This window comes from Paramacrobiotus metropolitanus, unplaced genomic scaffold (genome assembly GCF_019649055.1).
Source record: "Paramacrobiotus metropolitanus isolate TYO unplaced genomic scaffold, Prichtersi_v1.0 Parri_scaffold0000096, whole genome shotgun sequence".
Lineage (NCBI taxonomy): Eukaryota > Metazoa > Tardigrada > Eutardigrada > Parachela > Macrobiotidae > Paramacrobiotus > Paramacrobiotus metropolitanus.
In genome coordinates, this window is record NW_026570316.1 from 343,386 (window position 1) to 369,067 (window position 25,682).

General features: G+C 40.9%; 5 protein-coding genes across 5 annotated transcripts; 3 read left to right on the forward strand and 2 right to left on the reverse strand.

Moving 5' to 3' along the window:
* The first annotated feature begins 3,624 nt into the window (after window positions 1-3,624).
* On the forward strand, window positions 3,625-4,448 carry LOC129596799 (uncharacterized). The gene is made up of 2 exons (XM_055494165.1): window positions 3,625-3,680; window positions 3,940-4,448. Exons 1-2 carry the CDS (start codon window positions 3,632-3,634, stop codon window positions 4,437-4,439), a joined length of 549 nt encoding a protein of 182 aa, XP_055350140.1. The 5' UTR covers window positions 3,625-3,631; the 3' UTR covers window positions 4,440-4,448.
* A 665-nt stretch (window positions 4,449-5,113) lies between these two features.
* Window positions 5,114-7,862, forward strand: LOC129596798 (serine/threonine-protein kinase sepA-like). Its single transcript, XM_055494164.1, has 3 exons — window positions 5,114-5,629; window positions 6,123-6,468; window positions 6,896-7,862. The coding sequence occupies exons 1-3, from the start codon at window positions 5,114-5,116 to the stop codon at window positions 7,540-7,542; spliced, it is 1,509 nt and encodes a 502-aa protein (XP_055350139.1). The 3' UTR covers window positions 7,543-7,862.
* Window positions 7,863-12,718: 4,856 nt separating this feature from the next.
* LOC129596811 (mitogen-activated protein kinase kinase kinase 4-like) lies at window positions 12,719-16,769 on the reverse strand. The gene is made up of 3 exons (XM_055494186.1): window positions 16,396-16,769; window positions 15,650-16,031; window positions 12,719-13,823 (listed from the first exon to the last, which is right to left on the reverse strand). Exons 1-3 carry the CDS (start codon window positions 16,465-16,467, stop codon window positions 13,036-13,038), a joined length of 1,242 nt encoding a protein of 413 aa, XP_055350161.1. The 5' UTR covers window positions 16,468-16,769; the 3' UTR covers window positions 12,719-13,035.
* A 406-nt stretch (window positions 16,770-17,175) lies between these two features.
* Window positions 17,176-19,395, forward strand: LOC129596802 (serine/threonine kinase-like domain-containing protein STKLD1). The gene is made up of 3 exons (XM_055494169.1): window positions 17,176-17,700; window positions 17,759-18,378; window positions 18,474-19,395. The coding sequence occupies exons 1-3, from the start codon at window positions 17,598-17,600 to the stop codon at window positions 18,576-18,578; spliced, it is 828 nt and encodes a 275-aa protein (XP_055350144.1). The 5' UTR covers window positions 17,176-17,597; the 3' UTR covers window positions 18,579-19,395.
* A 386-nt stretch (window positions 19,396-19,781) lies between these two features.
* LOC129596825 (transmembrane protein 151 homolog) lies at window positions 19,782-25,084 on the reverse strand. Its single transcript, XM_055494199.1, has 3 exons — window positions 25,060-25,084; window positions 20,989-21,546; window positions 19,782-20,545 (listed from the first exon to the last, which is right to left on the reverse strand). Exons 1-3 carry the CDS (start codon window positions 25,082-25,084, stop codon window positions 20,088-20,090), a joined length of 1,041 nt encoding a protein of 346 aa, XP_055350174.1. The 3' UTR covers window positions 19,782-20,087.
* Window positions 25,085-25,682: the final 598 nt, after the last annotated feature.

Here is a 25,682-nt window from a genome sequence, read left to right on the forward strand (position 1 = left end):
CCATTTGGCACAAGATAACTCGGTTGTGTGGTGTTTTTCTAACCTTGCTAACCTTTTGATAGGACTGGTGAGATGTTTGGCCACAGTTGGGACCGGATCGCAGATGCAGCGCGAAGGATGCTGGTATGATATAAAGGCCAAAAGAAAATTGACTTGTAATCAAGTTAGGCGTGGTAGGCTTGTATCCAATATCCGCCGGCAACATGGCAATCTGCCAGTGTTATACACATTTTATTTAAACATCGCATACACAACTTTGTGCACTTGACGCTGTAATCAAGTTGTTGGGGCCGGCACGCAGGGGATTGTGTGCATATTTGCAAAGGTCACCAGATCAGTATTACGTTCTGTCTGCATTTTAGACTCCTTGGCTTCGTAGATATTTACTTATTTGATCTGGTGGTGAAGTAGCACAGTAGTTGTTCTATTTTCGGGTGACAATATTGTTCTTTAGCCACCACCACAATGCACTGTAAATTCTGGAAAAATCGTAGCAAAATGGCTTATTATCAGCACGAAAAACGCTATTGTACAGTAACACGACTTCGAACTGTAACTTTAATTTGGAAGTCTCAACCAGATAAAAAGACATAAGTTTTTTTGGGTTCTCGAGCAGCATATCGTGAATACAGGAATAGTTTTTGGGCTACCTAATGCTGTGGAATACAAGTATGCTAAATCAAAATCCTGCTTTGCATTCACTGATCAAAAGCAACTGAAACCTGATATTAATTTTTAATACCATTTTCAAAATTTCCCAAAATATACCAAAGTAACTGCAATCAGCTCACGCAAGGATTGTATCACCGGATGTGTTCGAGAAGGTATAATTAAAATGTTTTCTTTCACAAAATATTATGTGATTGTAATTTGCAAATGCTCTTCGTAAAATCATACGGATCGTTACATCTTTCAGCAGTCCAAAAATTAAGAATTTTCTGCAATTCGGTAATTTCAGCTTTTACGGACTCGCACACAATCCGGCATTGACTAGCAATATGGCCTGTACGGTTGATGAGTTCGGTGGGCATATATGACACCGGGGGTCAGGTTGGGCCAGCGGATTGGCGGGTGCCCCCCAGGGGGGCCAGCGTGGCAATAATCTAATCAGGATTGCAATCCCCAACGCGCCAGTTTCCGCCAGCGTCAACACAGACACATAACACACCACTGCGCTGTATACTGCTGACTGCACCCCCGAAATGCGCCGAAATAGAATTCCGTCCCGGTCCAGCCAAGCAGAACAGCACATGTAACCCGTGTTTGATTGCCCCTGTATATACACTAGCCGCGTGCGCGCGGAAACGCTATTTTCTCCAACATTTACGGTAATTAACGGCCAATCATCGGCCGGCAGGGAAATGAGTTTCTGCCAGCTAAATTTATCCTTGGCTCGGCTACTAACTGCCGGCTTAAGCAGAGACGCCGAAAGCGGGGGGAAACGGTTGGAGCATGATGTGAAAGTGGAGCGATGATGTCTTGCTGTGATGCAGATTAAGACGCTGCACGCGCTCATCGTCGTTGCGATAACTTAATGTGTCGTATTGGTGACCTTTATCAATAAATTCCAGTTTAGTGTGAATGCGTACATTTTCATCATCATTTTCTTGTTAAATTTATTGCTATCTTGACAGTTGGTCTAATTTCCAACAACATAATTTGGAAATTGTAACACCGAATTGTTGTACATATAATGTTTTTAGCAAAGTCTACATTTGTAACTGTAGGAACGTTAACTATCGACTTTGCATACTTTAACTTCATGTTTTACTAACAGGAGAAATTTAACTTAGATGTCGGCATTTTTTACCTGTCTGCGGATAGCGCGTGTCATGACAGCTTCTCGGACGAATTTTTTTATTTTTATGGATTTCGTTGGACGCCATTGTTGTCCAAAGCATTATTTCAGAAGCCCCCTAAATTTCTATCGTACGGCTTTCAATTAACAGTTATTCCTGCATCAAGGAATTAATTAAAGCCTTGGCCCGAATAAACGCATCATTTTCAAAATGAAAAAATAATTTACTTCTTGGTTACACTATTACTGCTGGCCTCTGACTGCGCACTAATCTAATCAATTTTCCTCGAAATTCCGCCGTCCTTACCCATGCACTTTTGAAATTCTCGGTCATCCCAGACTCTCAGTTGCAAAAATGTAAAAGAAACCATAATGAATTTCCTGTTTGCCGGTCTCCAACTGAAAGGTCACCGGCAGTGGCGCGTCGCGCGGTAAATATAGCAGGCGTATTACACACTGCATCATGCATCAGCGTAATTCAATCGGATAGATGCGCCGATGAGATTCGCGTAAAGTCAATTTTAAAAGGCCAGCGCACAGCACAACACGGTATCACAACTGTATATGATTCTGTGGATGGGAAACATTACGCTGACAATGGATTTAAAGTGTTACTTGAAACGCATTCAATTTCCCCTCTTATCTGCTCATCTTTCCTACATTAATCCCGTGAAATAATCGAATCTGTATCCCAGGTATTATCCACTCATTGGCCGAACACATGGATGACTGGATATCAAATTTTGACATTATCAGAAATTGGAAAATCAGTTGAAAATATTGTTATTCCATAACCTCATCTTGTTGCAAAAACAGATTGATTCAACTGCACAATATAAAAAATAGCATTACAGTCTGACGCTCGTAAAAGTCACTGCCAATTCGCGAAAATCCTCTATCATAAAAAATACAAACATCTATAAATAAATTTATTAGGCATGGTTAGTATATATAAGTACCATCTCAAAAACACTCGTATTCGTATGTTAACCATCTCAAGCATACTGCGCCTAAGATCCGATTGATAAAAAACGACAACCTACAATGCTAGACCATTTTTTTGGAAACAACATTTTTTTCTAATAAAGAATTCAAGACTCTTTCAGTGTTTCATGATTGCAGTGCCTAAATAGTTACTCTAATGCAGCGCTGCGCATTAGCAGAAATGTCTGCCGTATAATTTTGTATGCATGTTAATTGTTGCAGTTATTACGGGAGTTTTTTATATAATTTTAATTTTGGAAACATAATCCGCAAATATCTCATAGAGGAACCTGAAGCGCCATATTGAAGAATATCTGATAATGTCTTTATTGAATATATAAATGAATTTTGGCTTCCAGATATCGGAGGCACGAGAAGAATATATATTTTGTCCTGGACCGGCAAATAGCGAGACCTGGACAGTATTGTATAAACACAGTATTGTTCATTAATAAAATACATCAACTTTTTGTGTTATGTCAAAAATGTTACTACTGGCATAATGGAGGAAGCGGAAAAAATTAAATGAAGTCGGTTGTAATGTTCAGCTCGTATTTCCTGTATTTCATACTGTATGGCTTCATTCTGTACAGTGTACACTACCAGCAACGACTGATGATTGCCAGGTATAGGCGGCATTGTGGTCAATGTAATATCGTATCTTTTAACCATATGTAATATCGTATCTTTTAATGTACAATGTAATATTGTATCTTTTAACCATATTAATTGACGTAGCTTTTGTATTAGGTATCAAATCATTGTCTTATCTGCAAATACATTCTATAAAATAACACGAACTCGGGTAATTACCCGAGTTCGTGTTATAATCGTGTTATAACACGATGCATGCCGGCTTTTGAAACATCGGCTGCAGCTAAATTGTTCGTATGTTACGGTGCGTGTACAAATGTACATATTACGGTATATGTGTTTGAAATGGTTCATAGTTTACACTTTACAGTACTTTACTTGGGTCCTCTTAATTACAAAAGCGACGTAACGTTGGTAATCAACTGCTGGAATGGTCGTGCATTCTTCGATTTCCACGCGTATTTTAGGAGGCTGATTAACAAAATATAATACTTTAGTACAATTATATACATAACTCAAAAACATGGCGATGTGTGAGCAATATTCCATTGGTATTGATTTAGGCACCAAATTGAGCTGCGTTGCGGTTTTCCGTAATGGAGAAGTCACAGTCATTCCGTGCGAACAAGGCCGCCGTCGCATCCCTAGCACTGTTGTATTCTATAGCGGGAAGCGATACGTTGGCGATCTATCGCCTATGCTGGTGCTCCACAGTTCGAAATGTATTGTGGTCGATTCGAAACGACTGATTGGTCGACATTTCCAAGATCGAATAATCCAGTCCTTCCTGTCCGACTGGAAACGGTCTGGATTAAATATTGTGGATAAAAATGGCAAACCACATATTGTGATACAGGAGAACGGACATGAAATACTTGTTACTCCGGAAGAAATCAGCGGCATGGTTTTGGAGAAGATAAAAGCAACAGCTGAGAGATTTCTGAAGAACTCGGTTGCGGAAGCAGTTATTACTGTGCCTGCCTATTTTACAGATTCACAACGAGAGGCTACAAAAGATGCGGCCCATATTGCCGGTTTAAGCTCTGTTGTTCTATTACTGTAGCGGCGGTTTCAGGTTAGACCACAGAGTGTGTTTACCGGAAAATTGCGCACTGGATATACCCACGCTGCACGGGCAAAATTCACGAACCAAATCCCGTTTTACATTTTCTTATTTCTGACAGCAAATTTCCACGTAATTTTGACTACTTTTTCACCAAAAATGTTTTGTAATCACAGCTCTGAAAATCATTCCCTTTCTGCGCCCATCCTGTGAACTTGTTCACCGTCCATCCCAATGGTGATTAAAAACCGTCCGTGCAGGGGCACCCCAAAAACCACAACAAACCAACATGGCCATCAGAGGTCTGCTTTGTATTACTTACTTTTCAGCCTTCTAAAATGCAGATTCTATCTGATTTTTCGTTTTAAGATATTATTAATTAGTTAAATGAATTGTTAAATCATGAACGTTGCTCAACAGCTCAAGGAACTCCGATTTTGATTTGCTGGTAAAATATCGTGAATTTTGCCCTTGCAGCGTGGATATGTCCAGTGCGCATTTTCCGGTAAACACACTCTGTGGTCTAACCTGAAACCGCCGCTACAGTAAATGAACCTGTTGCTGCAGCGGTCCGCCATGCTGTGCCAGCAAAATATAAAGCGGGGCACAAGATATTGGTTTTCGATTTAGGGGAAAGCAAATTTGACGTTTCCATCCTAAAGGTTAGCTCTGATATGCAACTAGATGTCCTGGTCTCACGAGGAAAGTTCAATTTTGGAGGAAATAACTTAGCCCATCCCCTCGAACTCTGGTTGGTGGAGGATTACAAAAATACCTGCTACGTTGAATTACGAGACCATTCGGAAGCACTTCAGCGTCTATACAAAGCCTGCAGAGAAATCAAAGCCAACCGGGCTGTTCAAAGTTCTGCTCGAAGTTCGCAGTGCGTTAGGGTCCATATACCCAATTTTATTGGAAACAAGGACTATTTACGGCGAGTACCTCCGGATGAAATGGAGCGGGTTTTCAGTGCTCCAGTTAAAGTAATCTCTTCCATTATCCGAAAAGCTCTACGCGATGCCGGTATTACTGCGACAGATATCGAGGCAATTGTCATGGTTGGAGCTAAGAGCAACATACCAGAGGCGGCACAACTGCTGCACACGTTGTTTCCCGAAAAACAAGTGCTTCAGGACGCTAGCCCTGGTGAGTCGATAGCATGTGGAGCGGCAATACATGCTGCTCATTTGGTAAGTACAGTCTGTACAGCACAACTGTGAACTGTACAAGGATGTCTCAGTCACAGGATCAATTCGGAAGAGGAAAATAAATGGGAAAAGGTGTATACCTGAAAAAACCGTCAAGACACCTGAATCGCCGGCAAAACTTTCTAACCTGGCAAAAAACAACAAAATGTTGTGATTGATATTGCTTTATTTAGTTTTTCTCAGAAACGGTACGAGTACTGTAAATATTCTGCCATCGTAAAGATCACCTGTAGGCTGTCGCTCTTCCTTACATAATTATAGAGTAATTGGGCAGAGTTTTTGACAGTTTGCTAACACAAAATGGAGCACCGGTACTTCGTTTCCAAATCCCTGTACACTTATGCTACTGCCAATGAAAAACAAAAGTTTTCCGTCAGAAAAAATTCCCAGATGTTTGCGTTACAGTCCTGTGACATACTCTTAAAGCAACTGAGTACTGTCGCTTTCCTTTTCAAGCGCTCGTCTTTTCTTCCAGATGGAAGACCTTTCTCGACGTGAGGCAGAAACGTCTGTGCAAGATGAAACTTTTGGTGCAACGTGCATTTATCGCTATGGCAATTCTGACTACATAGGGGGAGGCCAGTTTGGCAGTGTTTACCGAGCAGCGATTGTAAGCCGTGGAAATTTTAATGGAAGCCCTCTCGTGGCGGTCAAGGTTGTTAAGTTAAAAAAGGAAGAGTTGGAAATGTATTCAAGGCTCCGTGACAGGTTTAGCAAGCTGATTGGACTTAAACACGATCATTTAGTGACGTACCATAAAGTGGCCATCACGAAAGCACTAGGCGGTGCAACCGTGGAATTAATGATGGATTACTATCGTGGTGAGTGTGCTGATAAATGCGTGTCGTGCACACAGTTCAGATATTTGGGATGCATTCATAATTAGCACGTTACAGTACAAATTGCAAAAAAATTTATTACGCTACAGGACTGCAATAAAGTACTCGTAGAATAATATACGGCGATGCTTTAAATTATGGCTCTGTATTAATATACAGAACCGGGCAGCTGATTTTGTTTTCCTCTTTGATAATTATCGGTTTTGTTGACAAAAAAAATAATCCAGTTACGAGGCTTCGACACGCTACTTGCGAACAAGTTTGCAGAAAGCAGATTTGTGATGTATTAATTTGTTGGTCATTAAGTTGTGTAAGAAAGTACGCAGCGTTTCAGTTATGAGTTTAAGAAAACGAAACAAAATCAGAAACTGAAATGCATAGGTGTCTGCTGACTCTAATGATTTTTCAGATGGTGACTTATCCGCTTATATAAAAATCATCAAAGAAGGCAAGGTCTTCCTTAGCGAATCAATAGTCATTCGATATTTATTGCAAATAGCAGAAGGAGCGCTTTTTCTGCACCAGCAAGGTCTTATTCATTGGGATCTGAAACCTGCGAATGTGCTAGTGAAGCGCTCGGATACCGAAACAAAGATTTTAGCGATTTGTGATTTGGATGACTTCGTACAGATGAAACGCAGTGATATTAGCTGCTCCAACGATATCACTCACATACGGGGAACAATTCGTTTTATGTCGCCAGAAATGATAAAGAAATACGTTGCAATTTGCCCAACGAAATCTCCCGGACGAAGTGCCGATATCTGGAGTTTGGGATGCGTTACTCTGGGACTTGCGAGTTTAACGCAAACTCATACATTCAACAAAAAATGGATCGTTTGTCCAGCAAGCGGAGACAAAATCGAAGCTGGAGACGACATTTCCGACAATCGGTTTATGGAGAAAATAGTTGCCGGCTACGTGCCGTTTGTTTCGGAAGACATCCCGGAACATTTGGCCATGTGCCTTCGGCAGTGTTTGTCCGCGTCAAGCGAAGACAGAATAACTGCAACCGATCTCATAAAACAGCTGAAAGTGTCAACATCCACCTCTTAAAACGCTTATTGCAGTAGTGGTTTATATCTGCAGACTGTACTTGGCTAAGGTTGTAGCATATGCGTGTGAAAGCTTGTGAAAGGGTGCATTGAAAATAGAGGAGTTGGCTTGCAAGTTGCTCTTTCCCCACAAAGGTAAATATCTGTAATTCAACCAAAAAATCGTTGATCCATGCCTTTTTAAGTAGTGTCAACTGAAATGCTCTAGCAGCACCTAAGGGTATTATACGAGGCTCAGGTGAATACACAGATAGCGTCACGCAGACTAATCGTTTTCCATACAGCAACCGAAGCTGGGACAAACTTGGATGTCCCAAGTATATACTCTGTAGGACTATCAGCAAACCTGAAGCTTCTTGACCTTCTGGAATCGGTTAACCCTCGCAGCATCCAGGACAAGTCCAAGCGTGGACAATGCAAGCAAGGTAATGCCATTCGGTGTGCCATTGTGCCATACAGACTGTATAAAGACAGTCATAAGACGTATCCGATGTTTTGAAAATAAAATCGTAGAAAAACAATTGCAAAAAGTTTCCCGTGCTTTCTAGTTTTTGGTGACCAGTGGTTAGTTCACTGACCACTTCAGTACTCTTGTTTTGAAGTACTATTTATGTACTATACGGTGAACGTTTTTGTTTTTGCCAGTTGTTGTTCGCGTGATTGTTATAGAATTACATAATCGTTTTTGTGATTTGGACCGTCTATGCCCACGAGTGTTGTCACACACCCCTATCGTAGCGGGTGACCCAAGGTCAGCACGAGCACATAAAAATTTCTTTTCTTAATTGAATTTTTTCATCGGGAAATCCAGGTTTTCAAGAAGAAACTCGTATTCCTTCGGGGAATGAGCGCTGGAGAGTTAACGCGGTTCTTAACCTGAGTGTCCTGGGGAAAAAAACGAAACGTAGTGGCCCAGTGCGTCATGATTACCGGCGAATGACAGTTATTCTTCCAGTTTGCGCTTCTTCAGCGTACCGGTGGTTATGCGATTCCCGTTTTGCTTTGTGCTATGATTTCATAACTTTCTCACGGTCTTCCATCTGGCCCATACGCCTTTAATGTAATATTCTAAGATCAAATCCACTCGTATTGTTTCATTGCACTCTTCCACCAGCACAACGGTGACCGGTGCATATACAGTCTGGCCTGACTTAGATCGTACTCACAAAAACCTATCGTACCGTACAAAAACTACGTACTCACAAAAACCGTACTCACAAAAACCTATCTTAGGCCTATCGTACTCACAAAAACTCCTGTTTCACTTTTTCCGATGGCCGCGCACGTTCTACACGGTTTCGTGAGTTTCTTATTTTACATGTACACTGGTAATACTGCAGTTACAGTGCTGCAAAAATTATGAGCAAGTTTATACACGGGTGGATCGTAAAACCATATCGTCGATAACTACAATGCTGGTATGTACAGTATTTTGTTTACACACTTTAACAATTTTTCCAGATGTCAAAAAAACGAAAACATTCCTTTTCAATGAGACACATTTTCATGGTATGCGGTAATGTGCCGCCACCTTTTGTTCTCAGACAAGAAAGCCAATCATGCTGCTGGCCGCTTAATTTGATTTGACAATATTTGACAGAGGCGTCAATAATATTATTAGCTTGTCGGCGCGCCGACAAAAGAGCTCGAATTCTTCGCATGTCATTGTAGCACACAGAAAAATTAGCTTTAATTTCCTCGCATCAATTATATGCCAACCGCAATGCAGTACAGCGCACCTCGCTGTTTTTGTGCAGTATCACGGGATTATGCGGCAAAAGTCTTTGTATGAAGGTTAATTGACAGCCGCGGGTTCGCGTCGCTGCAGCGGCACAGTCATAATTCATACGTATACGGCACACACAACAACGTGCATACAACTGTACAATGTAAAATGTTTCAAGAACATCGACTGTCGGCTTTAACACGCATTGGACATGTTCACCACTTCCATGCATTAAAAGTTAATCCGACAGTTCTTTGAAGTTGTAAACGTTCAAGTGATAAGTAGTTTGTTTATATGTCTGCTGCATGTTTTCGGGACGATTCCAGATAATGGTTTCCGGAAATGTTTCGCGATTACAGCTGTTTATTATTAACTCGTCGGAATGTGACACCGTTAAATTGCTGCACAGATATTTTGTATATTGTAAAATGTAATTATTGCTTTTTTCTCTTTCTGACGCTCCAAGTAGAAGTCCTTCTACTATACTTGTATTTTAAGTGTCTATTAAGAATTTTGAGTGCTTATCTTAAGTGTTTTTAAGTGTGTAATAATTGAAGCAACGTCAACCAAGGCGCTCGCCTGAATTATCATAGGCAAACTGGAATTTTAATTTATTCTTATCGTGCAACCGATCTGATGCACCTTCTGATGCACGATGTATCACTAGAAAAAAATTGGCTTTTACTGAAATATTTCATCTAATGTAAATATCGCTCATGTTGGTAATTACCGTTCACCCGCTGGCAGTACCGGGAACAGAGTGGCACTTATACAAAACTCGCTAAAAAATTGGAAAAAACACGGCTTTGTGTTCGGTGAACGCATTCAAGTTAATTCAGCGTATGGCCAATATGGCAGCACAGTCTCTATGTTACGTGCACGTACATATATTGCATAAAAATAGGATTTATGTTTCTCGCCAACAACTGGGTAATTGTGCTGCTTCCTGAGTAGCAACACGAAAGAAGGTGAAACCGGTGACTGTTGCAATAAACAGCTTCCTTATTTCGCTTCCTAATTCCTGCCTCGTTTAATTTCTTACTTTCTTTATCGGTCTAGTGTGCATACTGCATAGTTTTCTCTGCTTCAAATATTACGTACGAGTACACAGCATTCAAAGCCAAAACACATAATAAATCACTTAAATATTTTCCAGGTTTTTTAGCAGAATTTACGAATACCAGCAACTCTGACGTCTGTAAGGTCACTGATAGGAAAGGTAGTTAACCCGATCCCAAGGCATGATTTCGTACGCTCGCCTAGCGAGCACAAACGGATACAGATTTCGAGCACCCAGCGGATCGCTTGGCGAATGCGCAAAACTGTTTGATTCAAAATGGCTATAATTTTATTCTGCCATTATGCACGACAACTTCTTTGGTATCAAAAATCTTCCCAGAATTTTCCCCATCTTTTGACGCATTGGTTCGCAGACTTCATCCAGAACTAGATCCTGTTTTAACTGGATCTGGTTCTGGATGAAATCTTTTGTTATAACAGGATCAGATTCATGAGATCTGTCAAGCAAAGCGTCAAAAGATGAAGAAACATTTGGGAAGATATTTGATACCTAAGAAGTTGTCGCGCATGATGGCAGAATAATGTTATAGCCATTTTGAATCAAACAGTTTTGCGTATTCGCCAAGCGATCCTCTGTATCCGTTTGTGCTCGCTAGGCGAGCATACGAAATCATGCCTTGGGATAAGGTACATCGTCGTCACACTCATTGCTAATCGTTCCTGAAACATGTATTGATTAAATAAATGCCTGTCAGTGCCGCGCACAAATGACCCAAAGGGAACGCCAGCTGAAACTGCGCAAATCCATAACAACAAACTGCATAGTATAACAACAGTCGCGAGACCAGTGAAATTCCATCGATGTTATTGTTAATTCTCAAAACGAACGCAGACAACCATAATTTGCGTTAACATTATAAAATGAGCGTAGAATCGCAGGATTTGGTCTAATACAACATACTCAGGACGCGATGTATTAAGGTAACATAAAGGTCACCAGGTGCAAATCATTCTTTCGATGTCTTGTTCCGCTATTTGCACTCGCGCAATCCTTGGTAATTTATCCACGTTTTCCTCCCAACATACGCTTAAAACGCTCCTGGAAGGACTCTTCTTGCTGCTGACCAACGGCTTCCTCGGCGGCCATCACCATCGCCACCATCATCCACATCGCCAGGATACTCATAAGCAACTCAATCCACTGCATTTTGGCTGAACTGAGCGGTAAACAGTTAGGTCGGCTAAATAAAAGAAACAGTTTCCTTTCAAGAAAAACAGAACTGATGAGCTTGTGATTAATGAAAGACACGCGACACACTCGGCGCTTAAATAAGCTTGTACGCGATACACCTGGGCGCAGCGACGAAATTTGTTGTATCATGCCAAATCACCGTGGTCAACTTACAAGGAATTTCGATAGAAGAACGGCGATCGTGCGAGCCAGCGTTCTGTGTAGTCGGCGCTGGGCGTGCTGCGGTGGAATGATTGGCGGCACGTGATGTTGATGTCAAGTACGCGACCGGTACGGATTTTTGATTTAGAACTTTGTTTATCAGCGTTAAGTAACTCCTCGCGCGGGCTAATAGGCAGACCGTTAAGTGCTTTGTGCAATTTGTCATGGATTAATTGTGGTGTAATTGCCGGCAGTGGCACAGGTAATGATCGTCGTTTGCCATACGGTTGAATGATCGATTACGACGACCTAACTGTAAACTGTAAGTGTAGTGTTTTCTGCAATGCTGACAAGGGGGGATGGATGATTGTACAATTATTAATTAGCCTTTCCGACAATGGAACACAATGTAGGCTTTTTTTGAGGTACTTACACATATTGTGCACGTGAGGATGCATTAAGCCAAATGGAGCAGTTCATAAAAACGTTAGCCATCCTGCTAAATATTTAAGATTACAGATACCGACAGCTTGACGAGATGCCGGTAACTGATAACCTTGACTGTTAGAAAGCTGACTCCGGATTACGCTTTGATTTCGCTTAGTCATCTATTTAGCTCATATTTAATAAACTGCGCCATACGAAATGCTATTATTCAGTTAGCTGCTTAAATTTGGAGCAGTTTTTGCTGTTTTTCCAAATACTGTGTTTTCACAGAGTCCGAAATTTGATTAAAATTGATATTTTATTTCGGAAGAAATCTCTGTTCGCGTTATGCATAAGTGGTTAATATAAACGTGTGTTGATTAGCTTTCAAAAAAGTGGAATTTCTAAATTTTCTTGCTGGAGAATTATTTTTCTCTTGTAAAATATTATTACAAGTGAATACGAGAATATAAAGAGAGTGTATGTCCTGATCAACCGTTCGTTGATAATGTATTGATCAATAAATACTTTAGATCAGATTTCAGTTATGTATGATTATCACATGTATGCTGCACTGGCGAATTATTCCTATGACAAATCACAGGACTTTAATCGGTATTCCTAATCAATATGACATCTAGCGCGCACATACATACATAAGTACTAGTACATATATTAATACGTTCTACTGTAACGAAAAACTTCTCTACTCTAGTGTTGCAAATCAAATCACAAGGCGTTTACCGGGTGTTTGTCATCAAATAAAATAAATATGCTGCCTAATGATGTTAGTCGTACTCTAAATTATTGTCTAACTTAAAAATTAATCCTAGAAAACAAGCATGGAAGTATGAGAACTGGAAAAACAGGATCATTAAATTGGGCAGTATGAGTATATAAAACTGGTGCGATAGTTCATAGCGGCCTAGCTATACAATCTGTACATATCGTTTTGGGTTAATCACAGCCATAATATCCCGCCCATGACCACCAGAAACGCCGTCACGGGCAACGCGGTCGTACATGCAAAAATCTCGACCATACGATCGCAGACCTCCACCGGGTGGCGCTTGCAGAGCTTCTTCGAGGGTTTGCAGTTTGCCTGCCAGATCACCTGCCGAGATTCTCTTATCGCTATCGAGCTGCAGGCAGCAGCGGGCCACGTCAGCAAGGACTGTATCACAAATATACGGAATATAACCGCTTTCCAGAAAACCCTTCCATGCCATGTAACCGAGCTGGCCGGCTCCAGCCGGCACAAAGTGATTCCTGTAGTGCAGTACGGGTTCTGCTCCGGTCATAGCGTTGCCGAAATCGACGAGGATGCAGCCTAAACTCCATATGTCTGAACTCCTCCCAATCAGTATGCTGGCTACAGCGGGATCGTTTTGCTCCATTCCTTTCGCAGCGAATTTCTTCAGGACTTCCGGTGCCATGTACCCGTCCGTACCGTAGCGCTGCGTAATATCCCTGGAGCATGTTTTGTTCGTTTCCATGCGAATGGACCCATCTAAGTCGCAGATGACCAATCGTATCTCTCCGTCGGGAAGGATATGTAAAATTACATTCTGGGGCTTAAGGTCCCCGTTGATGATGTGCTGGGCGTGCAGGTGCTGCAAACCGCGGGCGATGTCCAGGGCAAAGTGGATGGCTTGCGCTTGGTCAAGTAGCTCTTTCCGTCCATGTAATCTCTCCAAGTACATGGCCAGATCCCCGTCTGCAAAGACAACAATGACGTAATATTACATACCGAACACGGGATTGTTAATAAATGGAGGCGACCCGGTACAAGTCCGGGAATTTATTTTTTGCGTACAGCCGGTAAAGGTACAACGAGAAATACAGATTCATGGCCTTTAGGTTACACAAAGTTTCATAACACTGCCCTCACTCTTTACCTGTAACATGCATTTTTTATTAACCTTTGGTAAAACGTAAATAAAGAACAACACGATTTTTATAACATGAAAACTTCATTAAACTTTTCTGCTCCTCCCATTGTTCCCAAAACTGATGCTAGGTTTCCCCGTTGTATCTCCAGTGATAATCTCTGACGTAAAAATTCATGGGAACGGGTTTCGCCAGTATGGTGTTTCAGACGTTTGCCTGCATTTGGCATGACAGTAACGACTGTCATGCGCGTTAAATACTGTACAGAAGCGGTAGTACTGCATTTGCACAAGCTGGATTTTCAAATTAATGGGTTGCATAAAGGAACAGGTAGTGCGCAATGAGCGCAATATTGGCGCTTAAAGTGATAGCCACTGCACTATATTTGGTCGAAACTACAAATTTAATAACTTCAGTCCTACAAAACAACTAGAAAATTGTAATTCAATAAATTTAAAACAAAAGAATAATTAAACGAATATAACTGTATCAATATTTGGCGTGCACTAAGTAATGCCAAAAGTTTGAAACGCCAATATATAGCGCGACGCGCCGTGGTATCGCATTTAGCGTAACCCAGAAATATGCATTTTTCGCTGTTTCTTTGCTCTACCCATTTGAAAGTTGAAACCCGGTAAAAATTGTACGGAGTAAAAATTCAATGTACGGTACCCGTCAATAGTGATTACTCACTTGATAGTAGTTAGTAAAATTTTTTGGATTTTTGATTGATTCGGTGATGACTGATCTCAAAAATTTACGCACAAAATTTAACTTTTACTTAAAATTTTCTTACAGTTTTATTAAAAAACGTACATATGTAAACTTTTGAGATCAAGTATCAAAAAAATGAAAAATGCATTACGCACTTGTTGATTATCACTGATGGTGGATGTCTGAAAACTACGTACATCACTGCGTACATCGGTACGTACATGTACAGATACGTACATCAGTGCGCAGGTATAATATAATGTAAACGCTTTAGAAATTTTTGTTCAGCCATGACGTGGAAATCCATACGGATGACTAGAGCATTACAGGGTAAGTATTGTATTTGTGGCAACTAATTTCTCTCTATATGTTTAATCTGCAAGAAATTACAGTAATCACCTGGCTTTCACATGACACAAAACCGTGTACTTGTTAGAACAATTTTGCATTTCCACTCTCATAAACACGTTTTTGCAAAGTTTATGACACTGTCTAATCAAATAATCGATTTTTATGCGTGAAAACCATTTGCAGGAATAGATTCAATTTTTTATACATACGATGATTGTTAAGATGAATAAATTTCCTCAACAAAGTTTTTGATTTTAAAATATTTAATAGGTTTACACTATTTCAATATTTGACGTACATCAGCAATGCCGAATGCACGTACGTAACGCGTAAAGAGTGTGGCGTGGCGCGCTGTGATATGGAGCTTAGCGTAACCCTGAATCTGTGTTCCTCGCTGTACCTTTGCTCAACAAATAAATCACAGAGTACACTTCCCCTTAAAGGGTTTCACGCAGTATAACTGCAAAGTTAGTTAGCAAAATGTTTCCGCGATAATCCTGCAGAGGTTACTGAGGTTAACCAGACTTTAATTAAGCTAGATAAACCAATCAAATTCTCCACAGAATTACATGCAAACAATGTACGTACCCGGGTAATAATCCATGGCGATCTTGATTGACACTCCTCCCAGATCGGCTTTGGCGATCCTCACTTGACGGTACGATATCAGGTTATCGTGCTTGATGGTTGGCAGCAGCGAATACTTCCGGCACAACTCGTCAAAATGCTCTGGCTGGGCGAAATATTCCCGAGGATTGAAGAAAAACTCTTTAACAGCCACGAAGGCCTGCAGAGGACTGCCGGCATCGTCCAGTACTGCGGCTTTGTAAATGGAGCCGTTGCCGCCTGCACCAATCCAGTCACTTGTTACGTACGTGAAGTTGAACAGAGATCCGAATATCACTGGGTTGGCATCCTTCTCATCTGCTTGCATCGGCGGACGTATCACGCGGAGCAAATAACCACTAACCTACATTTCAAATGAAATTTTTAACATTCTGGATATTATAATCGTTTGAAAATCACGCCGGCCTTAACGCGTTTAAATGATTTGAAAGGGGAATGATATTTCTATTAAATTTAAACTTTAATTGATCTAATCCAGTTTACTCTGTTCTAATCTAATCAGTCTTTTAATTGTAATCAAAATTTAATGTGAAGGAAAAGCAATTAATTATCAATAGTTTTAAACGAACGAGACATTAATGACGTTAACTGCTACGCAAAAAATCTCTGAAAGAAATGACTACGTCTTTCTTAAGCGATAAATTTATTTTAATTCAGGTAACTGCAAAAACCGCTTAAATGTGCTTGAATATCATTCGTAAGCTGACCGAGATCACGAGCTCCAGGAAAAAGGCAAGAATTGTTGCAACCACATAAATAACAAGTTTAATCGGCTCCATCACTGCGGACCGCGTAGACAGTGGATTCGACACCTGAAGAAGCTGAGGCCCCGGCACCTCGGCTCGGCACTTGCCGGAAAACGTTTATATGAAAAGGCTGCTTATAATAATGCAACTGCCAACAGATACGGTTACAACATCGCTTAGCATGGAAACTTCTGAATTCAAAAGCTTCCACGCTAATTCAGTAGACTGCAATACAAAAAGGAGAAAGAATGCAAAAACACAACTGGACTGATACCGCAAACAAGAGAAACGAAAACATAATTGCAGCAATTAAAATTATTCCAAGCGCGGCATAACGTGCGCTGCACTTTAGTTTGGTCTACGTGGCAGTCTGCATTTTGTTTTAATTTGATTTTATCACGATTTGCTGCCGCGGTGTTTGGCGATCAAGCAGGAAGATTAGCGCACTGCTTTAAGGACCGACGATCACCGACACTGCCACTTGATTTTGCTTTATCCCCTAACAGTGCCGGCATAATGTAATAATACTTTCTTTAGTTTCAGTAAACCATCTAACCGAAGGTTAGACGCGCTATACCGCTCCAAAGAAGAGAAGTCCATCGGCGCTCAAGTTATCATCAAACTAGATCTAGGCGCTCAAATTATCATCAAACTAGATCAGCCGATGAAATGATTCATATTAAACATACTACTAATAGTGCCACCATGTGCTACATCAAACCAACGGAATGTACACGTAAACTAGAACGTGGCGCAAGGCGGCATATGGCATCCGTTGATACCACCAGCTCGCGATTTTGTGTATATCATAATAGGTTTTTCGTAAAACGAGGGAAAATGGATAAATGTAGGAAAACTTTGATTGTCGGCTCGAATGCACAAGGCGGCAAAAGCGCTTTAACAGACCTTGCTTCTCAGTTTGGTTTTTAGAATACGCTACGGGATACTGCAGAACAACAGGAGACAGCTGCCAGTTTCAATATGGCAGCGCAGATTTTCTTGAAAAAGGCACGTTTGGCACGAGTTTCAAGGCAAAAATCACCGACCGGGGAAATTATACTGGAGACTCGACGGTAGCAGTTAAAGTATCCCATTTAGCTAAAGATCCCGAGAACGGATCTAAGCAGAAAAGGTGGGAGCAGCTGGGAAAACGCCTGGCTGAAATGGTGGAACTTAACCATGAGCACGTGGCTAAATATCACCAAATAAAAACCACGCGGACGTTGGGAGGAGTATGCATCGAACTGATGACGGATTATTACGAAGGTTTGTTCGTAAACTGCAATACAGTCGAGACTTTTATCAACATCTTTCTATGTTGCAGGTGGTAATTTAGCATCCCTACTGAGGCGACAGTGGAAAGAGAATCTGGTGTGTGACATGTCCACTGTGGCGCGTTGTGGAGGCGAAATCGCCGACGGACTCACTTACCTCCATGCACAGCAAATTGTCCATGGGAATTTAAAGCCGGAAAGTGTTTTTATTAAGCAGACAGAGAAATATCACAACAGACTCGGCAGTATGATCATTGGTGACCTGGACGATTCATCACTATGGATTTTCCGCTGCTCGAGGTCTTTGGACATTACACAGCAAGACATTGGGATGCGCTACATGTCACCGGAGATGCTAGTAAATGTATCCCGTTTTCCGAAACCCTGTCTCGAATTACAAACCGGTAGAAGGACCGATATCTGGAGTCTGGGCTGCATATTACTGGATCTAGCATGCGGCATTCCCCGAAGACAGATACAGAACGTTGCTGATATCATTAATGCTGAAGATATTTCCGTGTACTGTTATTTGACATTAATACTTAATGGGTATCTGCCACACGTGCCGCAATCAATCCCAGAAACTCTGGCTTCCTGCATTCGGAAAACGTTATGCTTCAAAAGTACGGAAAGAATATCCGCCGCTGAACTGCGCGACCAACTGCAGTCCGTGAGTAGTCATCTGTCCGATAAAATCCCAGAGTTATAACCTTAATAATACCGGTTTCACGTTACTATCTTTCCAGCGCGTTTTTTCTTCCTTAGGCTGCGTTGATACCGGGTTGTGAATTAGCTTCACAGAATCCGCTGCAATCGCCAAGATCTTCACCGAAAGACTGTCTGTTGCTGGTAGGTCCAGCTGGACAGTAAATCCAACTTTGGTGCAGCCGGTTTATTGTCACACGAAGACCTCCTCGCAATGTCACAGTGATGACCTCTTACCAAGCGTGGCAACCAATAGCAGTTATTATTTACTGCATTATTTCGATGACGTTCATCGTCTCGTAGCAGAAAGGCAATACCAAGCACACATTAGTAACTAATTGCACATGCATCATAACTGAATTGAAATTAATACTGTACATGTTTTACATGTACAGCGATGTGCTGTATAATTTTGTTTTTTTAATGCCTTAATTTCAAGTTTCAGATTTCAGATTTCAGTAAGATTTTAAATTCTAAATTCAGATTTCAAAGTAGCTGGCGTCAAAATATACTGTCGATTATTATTATTTGTATCATTATTATTATTGCCTGAATTGTGGTGCTGAAACGGTCCTTCGTAAACTGTCTTTTATAACTGTTAGCTGAACTGTCTTTATAAAGTATATTGCGTTACCGACGAAGCGCGATATGCGGTAAAGGAATGCCAGACCGTCAGGTCGCAGGTGTATTGCGACGGCCAGTCCTGGTGGCTGCTCTTACCGACGGTTTGACAAACCGTAGCGTCTGCTAGTTTCATCTTGTGCAATTGGGTGGGCGGTGGCATATGTGGGTACCTAAGAAGCCTACCAAAGTTTTTCTCGTATCCCTTCGCCTGTTTTCTGTCTCTATTCTATTTATTGCAGTAGTTGCCTATCGTGGGTCTCTGTGTCTATAGTTTTTCATATTAAATCGTTAGTGTTTTCTTCTTTGAGAGAGCGACGCTACGTTGTGCGACGATGCTAAATGATAAACCCAATTAAATTAAAACACTAAAAAACACTAAAAATTAATACGTATTTTAAAATATGCGGTGTAGCACAATATCTGGGTGATTAGAGGTTCGCAGTTAAAAATCCGCCGACAGTGTGGAAAGTGCATACCGATACTTGCTGAGTAAAATTCCATGACAGTTCTTAATATGGGCACGATTCGGTGTTTATTATTTTGACATTTAACATCATCTAGGTTAACAGTCGTGTTAATTCACGGAATAACTGCTTGCGGGGAATCTGCAAGATATCTGAACGAAGATTGCAGTTTTCGAAACCAAAAATACCGATTTAGGTGTTTTTGTCACCGACATACAGCAGCCTTACGAAAATGGCGTGCGTAGTTAAAAATTGGATTTTCTTTAATATTCCTGCACCTAATAATTATATTTCCAGTTATAAAAGTAGACTAAGTGAAGCATAATTAAGAATATACGCAAAATAACTCCCAAACAAGAACCCCTTACAAAACACGAGTCGGTCAAAATGGCTCGACGTTTGCATTTGAAACAAACAAGGTTTGCATTGCAAAAACAATATCTGTCGGACTGCCACCACAAGCTAAGACATTTTGCCGCAACCAAAGGCAAAAGATAAAAGGAAACGACCAAATCGTTACTGCGCTATCCCTAACTTCTTCACATAAAGATACTGAATCCGTGCTGACTGCATTTTAATCATAAAACTAAACGGCAGCTCCATTAGCAAGAACACCGCCAGGACATACCAGTGAGTCTCTAAAAGAAGGTTTCGAATCTGTCGTGGAGACTAGCACAGCCGGTTCATACCCGACGATGTCAAATGTCTCCGTTAAATTATGATGCGCATCCCTCCACCGATTGGCTAGCACAAAGCCGTCGCGTTGCCGTTCAAACGCTTCCCGCGTCGGGCCATCCGAGAGGACAAACTGCTTGGAGAACTTAATTCGCGTCTGCTTGAAGATCCCGATGGTATCCAGTTGGCGAGGATCCGAGACATCGTCCCAGTAGGAGAACTGGAAATGCAGCTGACCGGTCCAGGTGGTCACTTTGACGGTGTAGGTTTCGGTGCGGGTGCTGCGACTCGTGCCGGTACCGGTGGTTACCGTCCGAGTGCGTGTCTCGTAGTGGTAGCATTCCATGCGCCACAACACGGAAGGTTCGCCTACAGCGAAGGAAAGGATATCTGAGTTAACAGACTTGAATGAACTTAAAAGCAGAAAGCTTGTAATACTGTACTGTATTGTCGAGTCAACTTGCCACCTTTTTTTACAGTGAGTCGTATCCGATTAGCATACAATTACACGGGCATTACAAATTCTACTATGTAAATGTAAATTTGGGCTATTCTGGGTTTTTGTCGAAACGTTGGAACCGCCGGACCATTCGAACGGCAACATATAATACAATCGAGGTCATATACATATAGACTGTTTCGATTTTTGAATAAAAATAAAGCAGCGATGTATAGCGGAAATTGGACTAGAACTATCCTAAACTATACTGTTAAAGCATTTTTGAACACCACTTGCTTATACATAACGCAATAATATGTTATAGAATTTATTGCAGCGTTTGTGCGGCGAATATGACAAAATTTACGCGTACCTGCTCGAACGCTGTCCACGTGACCGTTAATGTCGGTCACCATAACCGAATTTGTGAGAAACTTCATGTTTGAATTGTAACAGAACGTTTCGATTAAATACAGTAGGTAAAACACTCCGAATAAAATCCCCCCGGTGACGCCCGCCCATGGAATGTCGTATTCGTAAAAGTGCAGCATCAGAAAAACTATACCGGCAATGTTACCCAGAAAGACCAAGATTCTCCAGTACGTAATACATTTCCCGAACATCTCGTCACACGCAGCACTCGGATCTTGCCATTCCCGGGCATCCTCGGGATGACTGGCAAAGGGACGCTCTTGGCGCACGACATCTTCATACAGTGGCGGCAGTGGCAGATCTACCGCGCCTGGAACACCACCGGGCGGAGATCCATCTTGATACTGAGAAATACGGGGTTTGGTCTCGGTGACTTCCTGGTATGACGGAGGCTGGTCATAGTGAGCGGTACGATGTGGATTAGACGTGTCCGAATCAGCATCTTCGTCGTCATCATAAAAATGTCGAGGATCAATGTCAATGTGGACGGAATCAGTAGCTGCGCGAGAAGCAGACATCAATGTTTTTGGAATAAAACTATCCAACGAGTGACCGACTGGGCTTTTATTACCACCGTTGTCGTAAAGGTGCACTCAGCCACTCACCTCTTGTACATACATAAGCCTAAATAAGCAGCACGCTTATGACGTCAACGACTTTAGGTTCTCAGGATTATTGAATGCGTGACGAATCTGTTCGTAGTCAATGACATACGAAGTACGATGATTTCATATACGCACACGCTCATATGAGATCATCGATGAGTAAGAAACAGTGAACAGACTATTACTCTAGAGTGACTCCGGTATGTTGGTATTACGAGAAAATTGACGCGCGATCCGCTTTTTTTGCTGGGAATATGGGATACTTGTACCTACATGTAGATTGAATTAAAGTGATTACAGCCGTATATTTAACGGCAGTGCAGACAGTGTACAAGTGTGCTGCATTCAAAAAATTCAAGTCTGAATAATTTTTTGCTAACAGCAGCACGAACAGTTAGTGGCAGACAGCCGACTCCGAATGATTGGAAATCGATACTTTATAATTTTAACAGACATCGACGTGCAGTGTCTACCGTACTTTTTGCTGTCTGCAGCAATTTCAGCGCCGGTAGTGTGTCCTGACTGTTCTCACAATCAGTAGTGTGTGCTGACGGCATAAAGCTGTTTGAGTCAAGAATATCTGACTAAATGAACGTCATTACGTTTTATATACACTGCGTGGACAATCTCTCGATTGTGTAGCGGCAGGTACGGGATAAGAAAGAGGAATACTGGGATTTAAAATAATTTCGGATTTGTGTATATAAAAGGAATAATAATAGTAGGGGAAACAATTTTGTGAGTGTATGAAGGATATGAGAGGTTGTGGGTGTTTCTTTACTACAGTTGAGACCTTGAAAATTGCGCGTTTAGTCTGTAACTTTCCATAGGTTTACACAGTCATTTTGGTGGTAGTAATTTGTGTAGTAGTAATTTGTGTAGTTAAGAAAGTTGATTGCTTAATGGAGCGAACTATTATGTTTTGCACTGATAGTCTTGGATGTGTAGTAACAGGTGGTTTGTATATGGGATGTAGGCTGGGACGTACATTAAAAGGTTGTTCGAGAGAATGTTTGGTTTAATTGGTTTGTTGACTGGATTTTTTGAGTTCGGTGGGTATATTAAAAGTTGAGGAACGTTGTGTTTGAGTTATTATGGATTTGACGAAGTATATGCAGTGAGGAGAATGTTTTTCTTGTTGGTTATTTTCTGGTGGCCGGTTTAGATTTTCGGAAGCGTACTGATTCAGGTTGTTGTGTTTTGTTTGGCTTTGGTCTTTTTAGGTTGAGTATAGTTTAGTAAGTTTGCTTTCATAGATAGTTTCTTTCAAGTATTGTTTTTTTTTAATAAAATAAGGGAAACTGGTTGTGATCGCAAGAAATACATGCGTGAGTATGTGCGTGATTATAGAAAAAAACCGCAAAACGGAAACTGATGGTAATTGTAGCAAGGAAGATAATGAAGTAGTGATGATGTTAGACATGAAAATGTGAAGTTAAAAAACAAAAATGTAAACTTAACAGGGTCAGCAAAACACAACAATTCAGGACAAAATCGTAAAGTAATGCTTAAGAAAAGATCCGGACAACCGTTACACATTACCATACTCCGCAAATGTCGTTTAGCACGTTCCCTTTACAAAAATTGTCCAATAATTGTCCAAAAATTCTCCAACAATTTTTTCCAAACATACCAGAAAACGCACCACCTTTAGTATTCCGATTACATTTTTGTTTTTTAACTTTTACATTCTCATATCTAACATCATCACTACTTCGCACATTATCCTCCCTGCTACAATTACCATCAGTTTCGATTTTGCATTTCTTTCTATAATCACGCACATACTCACGCATGTATTTCTTACGATCACAACCACCTTCCATTATTTTATAAAAAAAAGAATTCTTAAACGAAAATACTGTATGAAAGAAAACTTACTAAACTATACTCAACCTAAAAAGACTTACCAAAGCCAAACAAAAGACAGCAACCTGAATCAGTAAGTATCCACAAATCCACACCGGCCACCAAAAATAGCCAACAAGAAAAACATTTTGCTCACTCCATATACTTCGTCCACTCCATAATAACTCAAACACAAGATTCCTCAACTTCTTATATACCTACCGAACTCAAAACATCCAGTCAACAAACAAATTAAACTATACATTTTCTCGAACAACCTTTTAATTTTCCTACCAACCTACTTCCCATATACAAACCACCTGTTCCTACACATCCAAGACTATCAGAGCAAAACATAATAGTCTGCTCCATTAAGCAATCAACTTTCTCGAAATTTCTTGAATTTTCCACAATAATCCATCACTATCTACAACCCGCAACACACTCCACTTCCTGTAACACTTCATTAAACACTCAAATACGAACAACCAGAAAGTCGAATATATTTATACCATACTACAGTAAAAATCCCTTTACCTTCACCCAAATTCAATGTAGACCCTTTCTTCGCTACACTGGATTAGTACACCCTTTCTTCATTATCACTTTTCGTCAAACATATCACCTTTAATATAATTTACTATATTATTAAATTCTCTATTCAGCACTTTGTATTCCTACCCCTTATAACCTCCACATACAATATGCTCCTGCAATGTACTCCTATATTATGTAGGAGCACATTGCAATGTGTAGGAGCACATATATATAGGAGCACATTGCAGGAGCATATTGGATTACGTTTGTTTGGATACTACAATTCCGTTTTTCTCCTCCAAGAACCGATGAAACCGATGCAATGTGCTCCTGCATAATGTACGAGCACATTGCAAGGTGCTCATACATAATGTAGGAGCACATAATGTAACCTAAAAGATGCCGAGCTAACAACGCCATCTACAAGTTTCACGCATCGTTACTCGACTCATGTCACATGACTCATGTCACATGACTGTTAGGCCCCACCGCTTCCTTCAACCGGCTGGACCCTTCCGTACTCTACGGGCGCCAAAAATTACTTTTGTTTACACACGGATATCGAAGACCAAAAACCGAAACTACAGTTTCATATATGCTACGACTGATTCTAGTCGTATACCGCATACTCTGTATAAGAACCTGTCACGGTTCAATGAACCTGCCGCAAAAATTACGGACTGCAGCTAGCATGGTAAACCGCCACTCTTAAACGTAGCAAGTACAAATAAAAGCTTTCCGGTTAAAAAAATAACCGCAACTCTCAAGAAGCAGAAAACAGCTGCGCTTCCGGCTTAAACAATACGAAGAGAAAAATCTTTGTAATAATGTGGAACGATATGTACTGCTATACTTCTAGTGGCCAAACACAACTAATGCCGATAATATATTATTTCATTAGGAATGACCTGAGGTCCTTGGTTTCGTAGGCATTGAGAAATGGGTCATCATTTTAAGGAAAACGGTATTTTTTTAAACGAGCAGGACTGAAAAATCACCTTCCCCGAGTCTCAAATTTTTACTGAGATTTATTTCGGAAGTTTTCATTAAAACCAGGACGGAAGATTAACGATAGCTCCACCACAAGAAAGCACTAGTAACATATTAGCCACGTGTTGATTAATTTTGTGATCAAGGCTGTTATTTTACTTGTACTGGTGTTGCTGCGTTTGTTACCACGATAAAACTGATATTGGTGGAGGTCAATTACATTTGGGTAACCGTTGCGCGTCGGGTAACGGGGAAACGCGTAAAAATCGTGACGTAACAGCGCGTAAGCAAGTAAGCATTCTGATTCGTGATCACAAAATCTGGGATGGGTTTTTAGCTTACTTGTCCGCGTAAGCGTTGCGCTTCGACGTCGAAGCGCAACCGTTATCCAAACTACAAGTAACTCGCGCCTCTCCTGCACAGATCGACCAAATTTTTGTTTGTTTGAACTAAAAGTGCATCCAGCGACCCAGATTCACACTCCAAAATTCATAATTAACTTTTTTGACGTAATACCACATTTACCACATTACAGCATTAAAAATGAGTTTTTCGGTTCCGCTGCGGTGTTCAATTTCTTTGGCACGGAAGCGTACTCGACTCACGATTGGACGATTAGGTTTTTGCTGAGTCATGGCTAATTTTTTACGCGTCT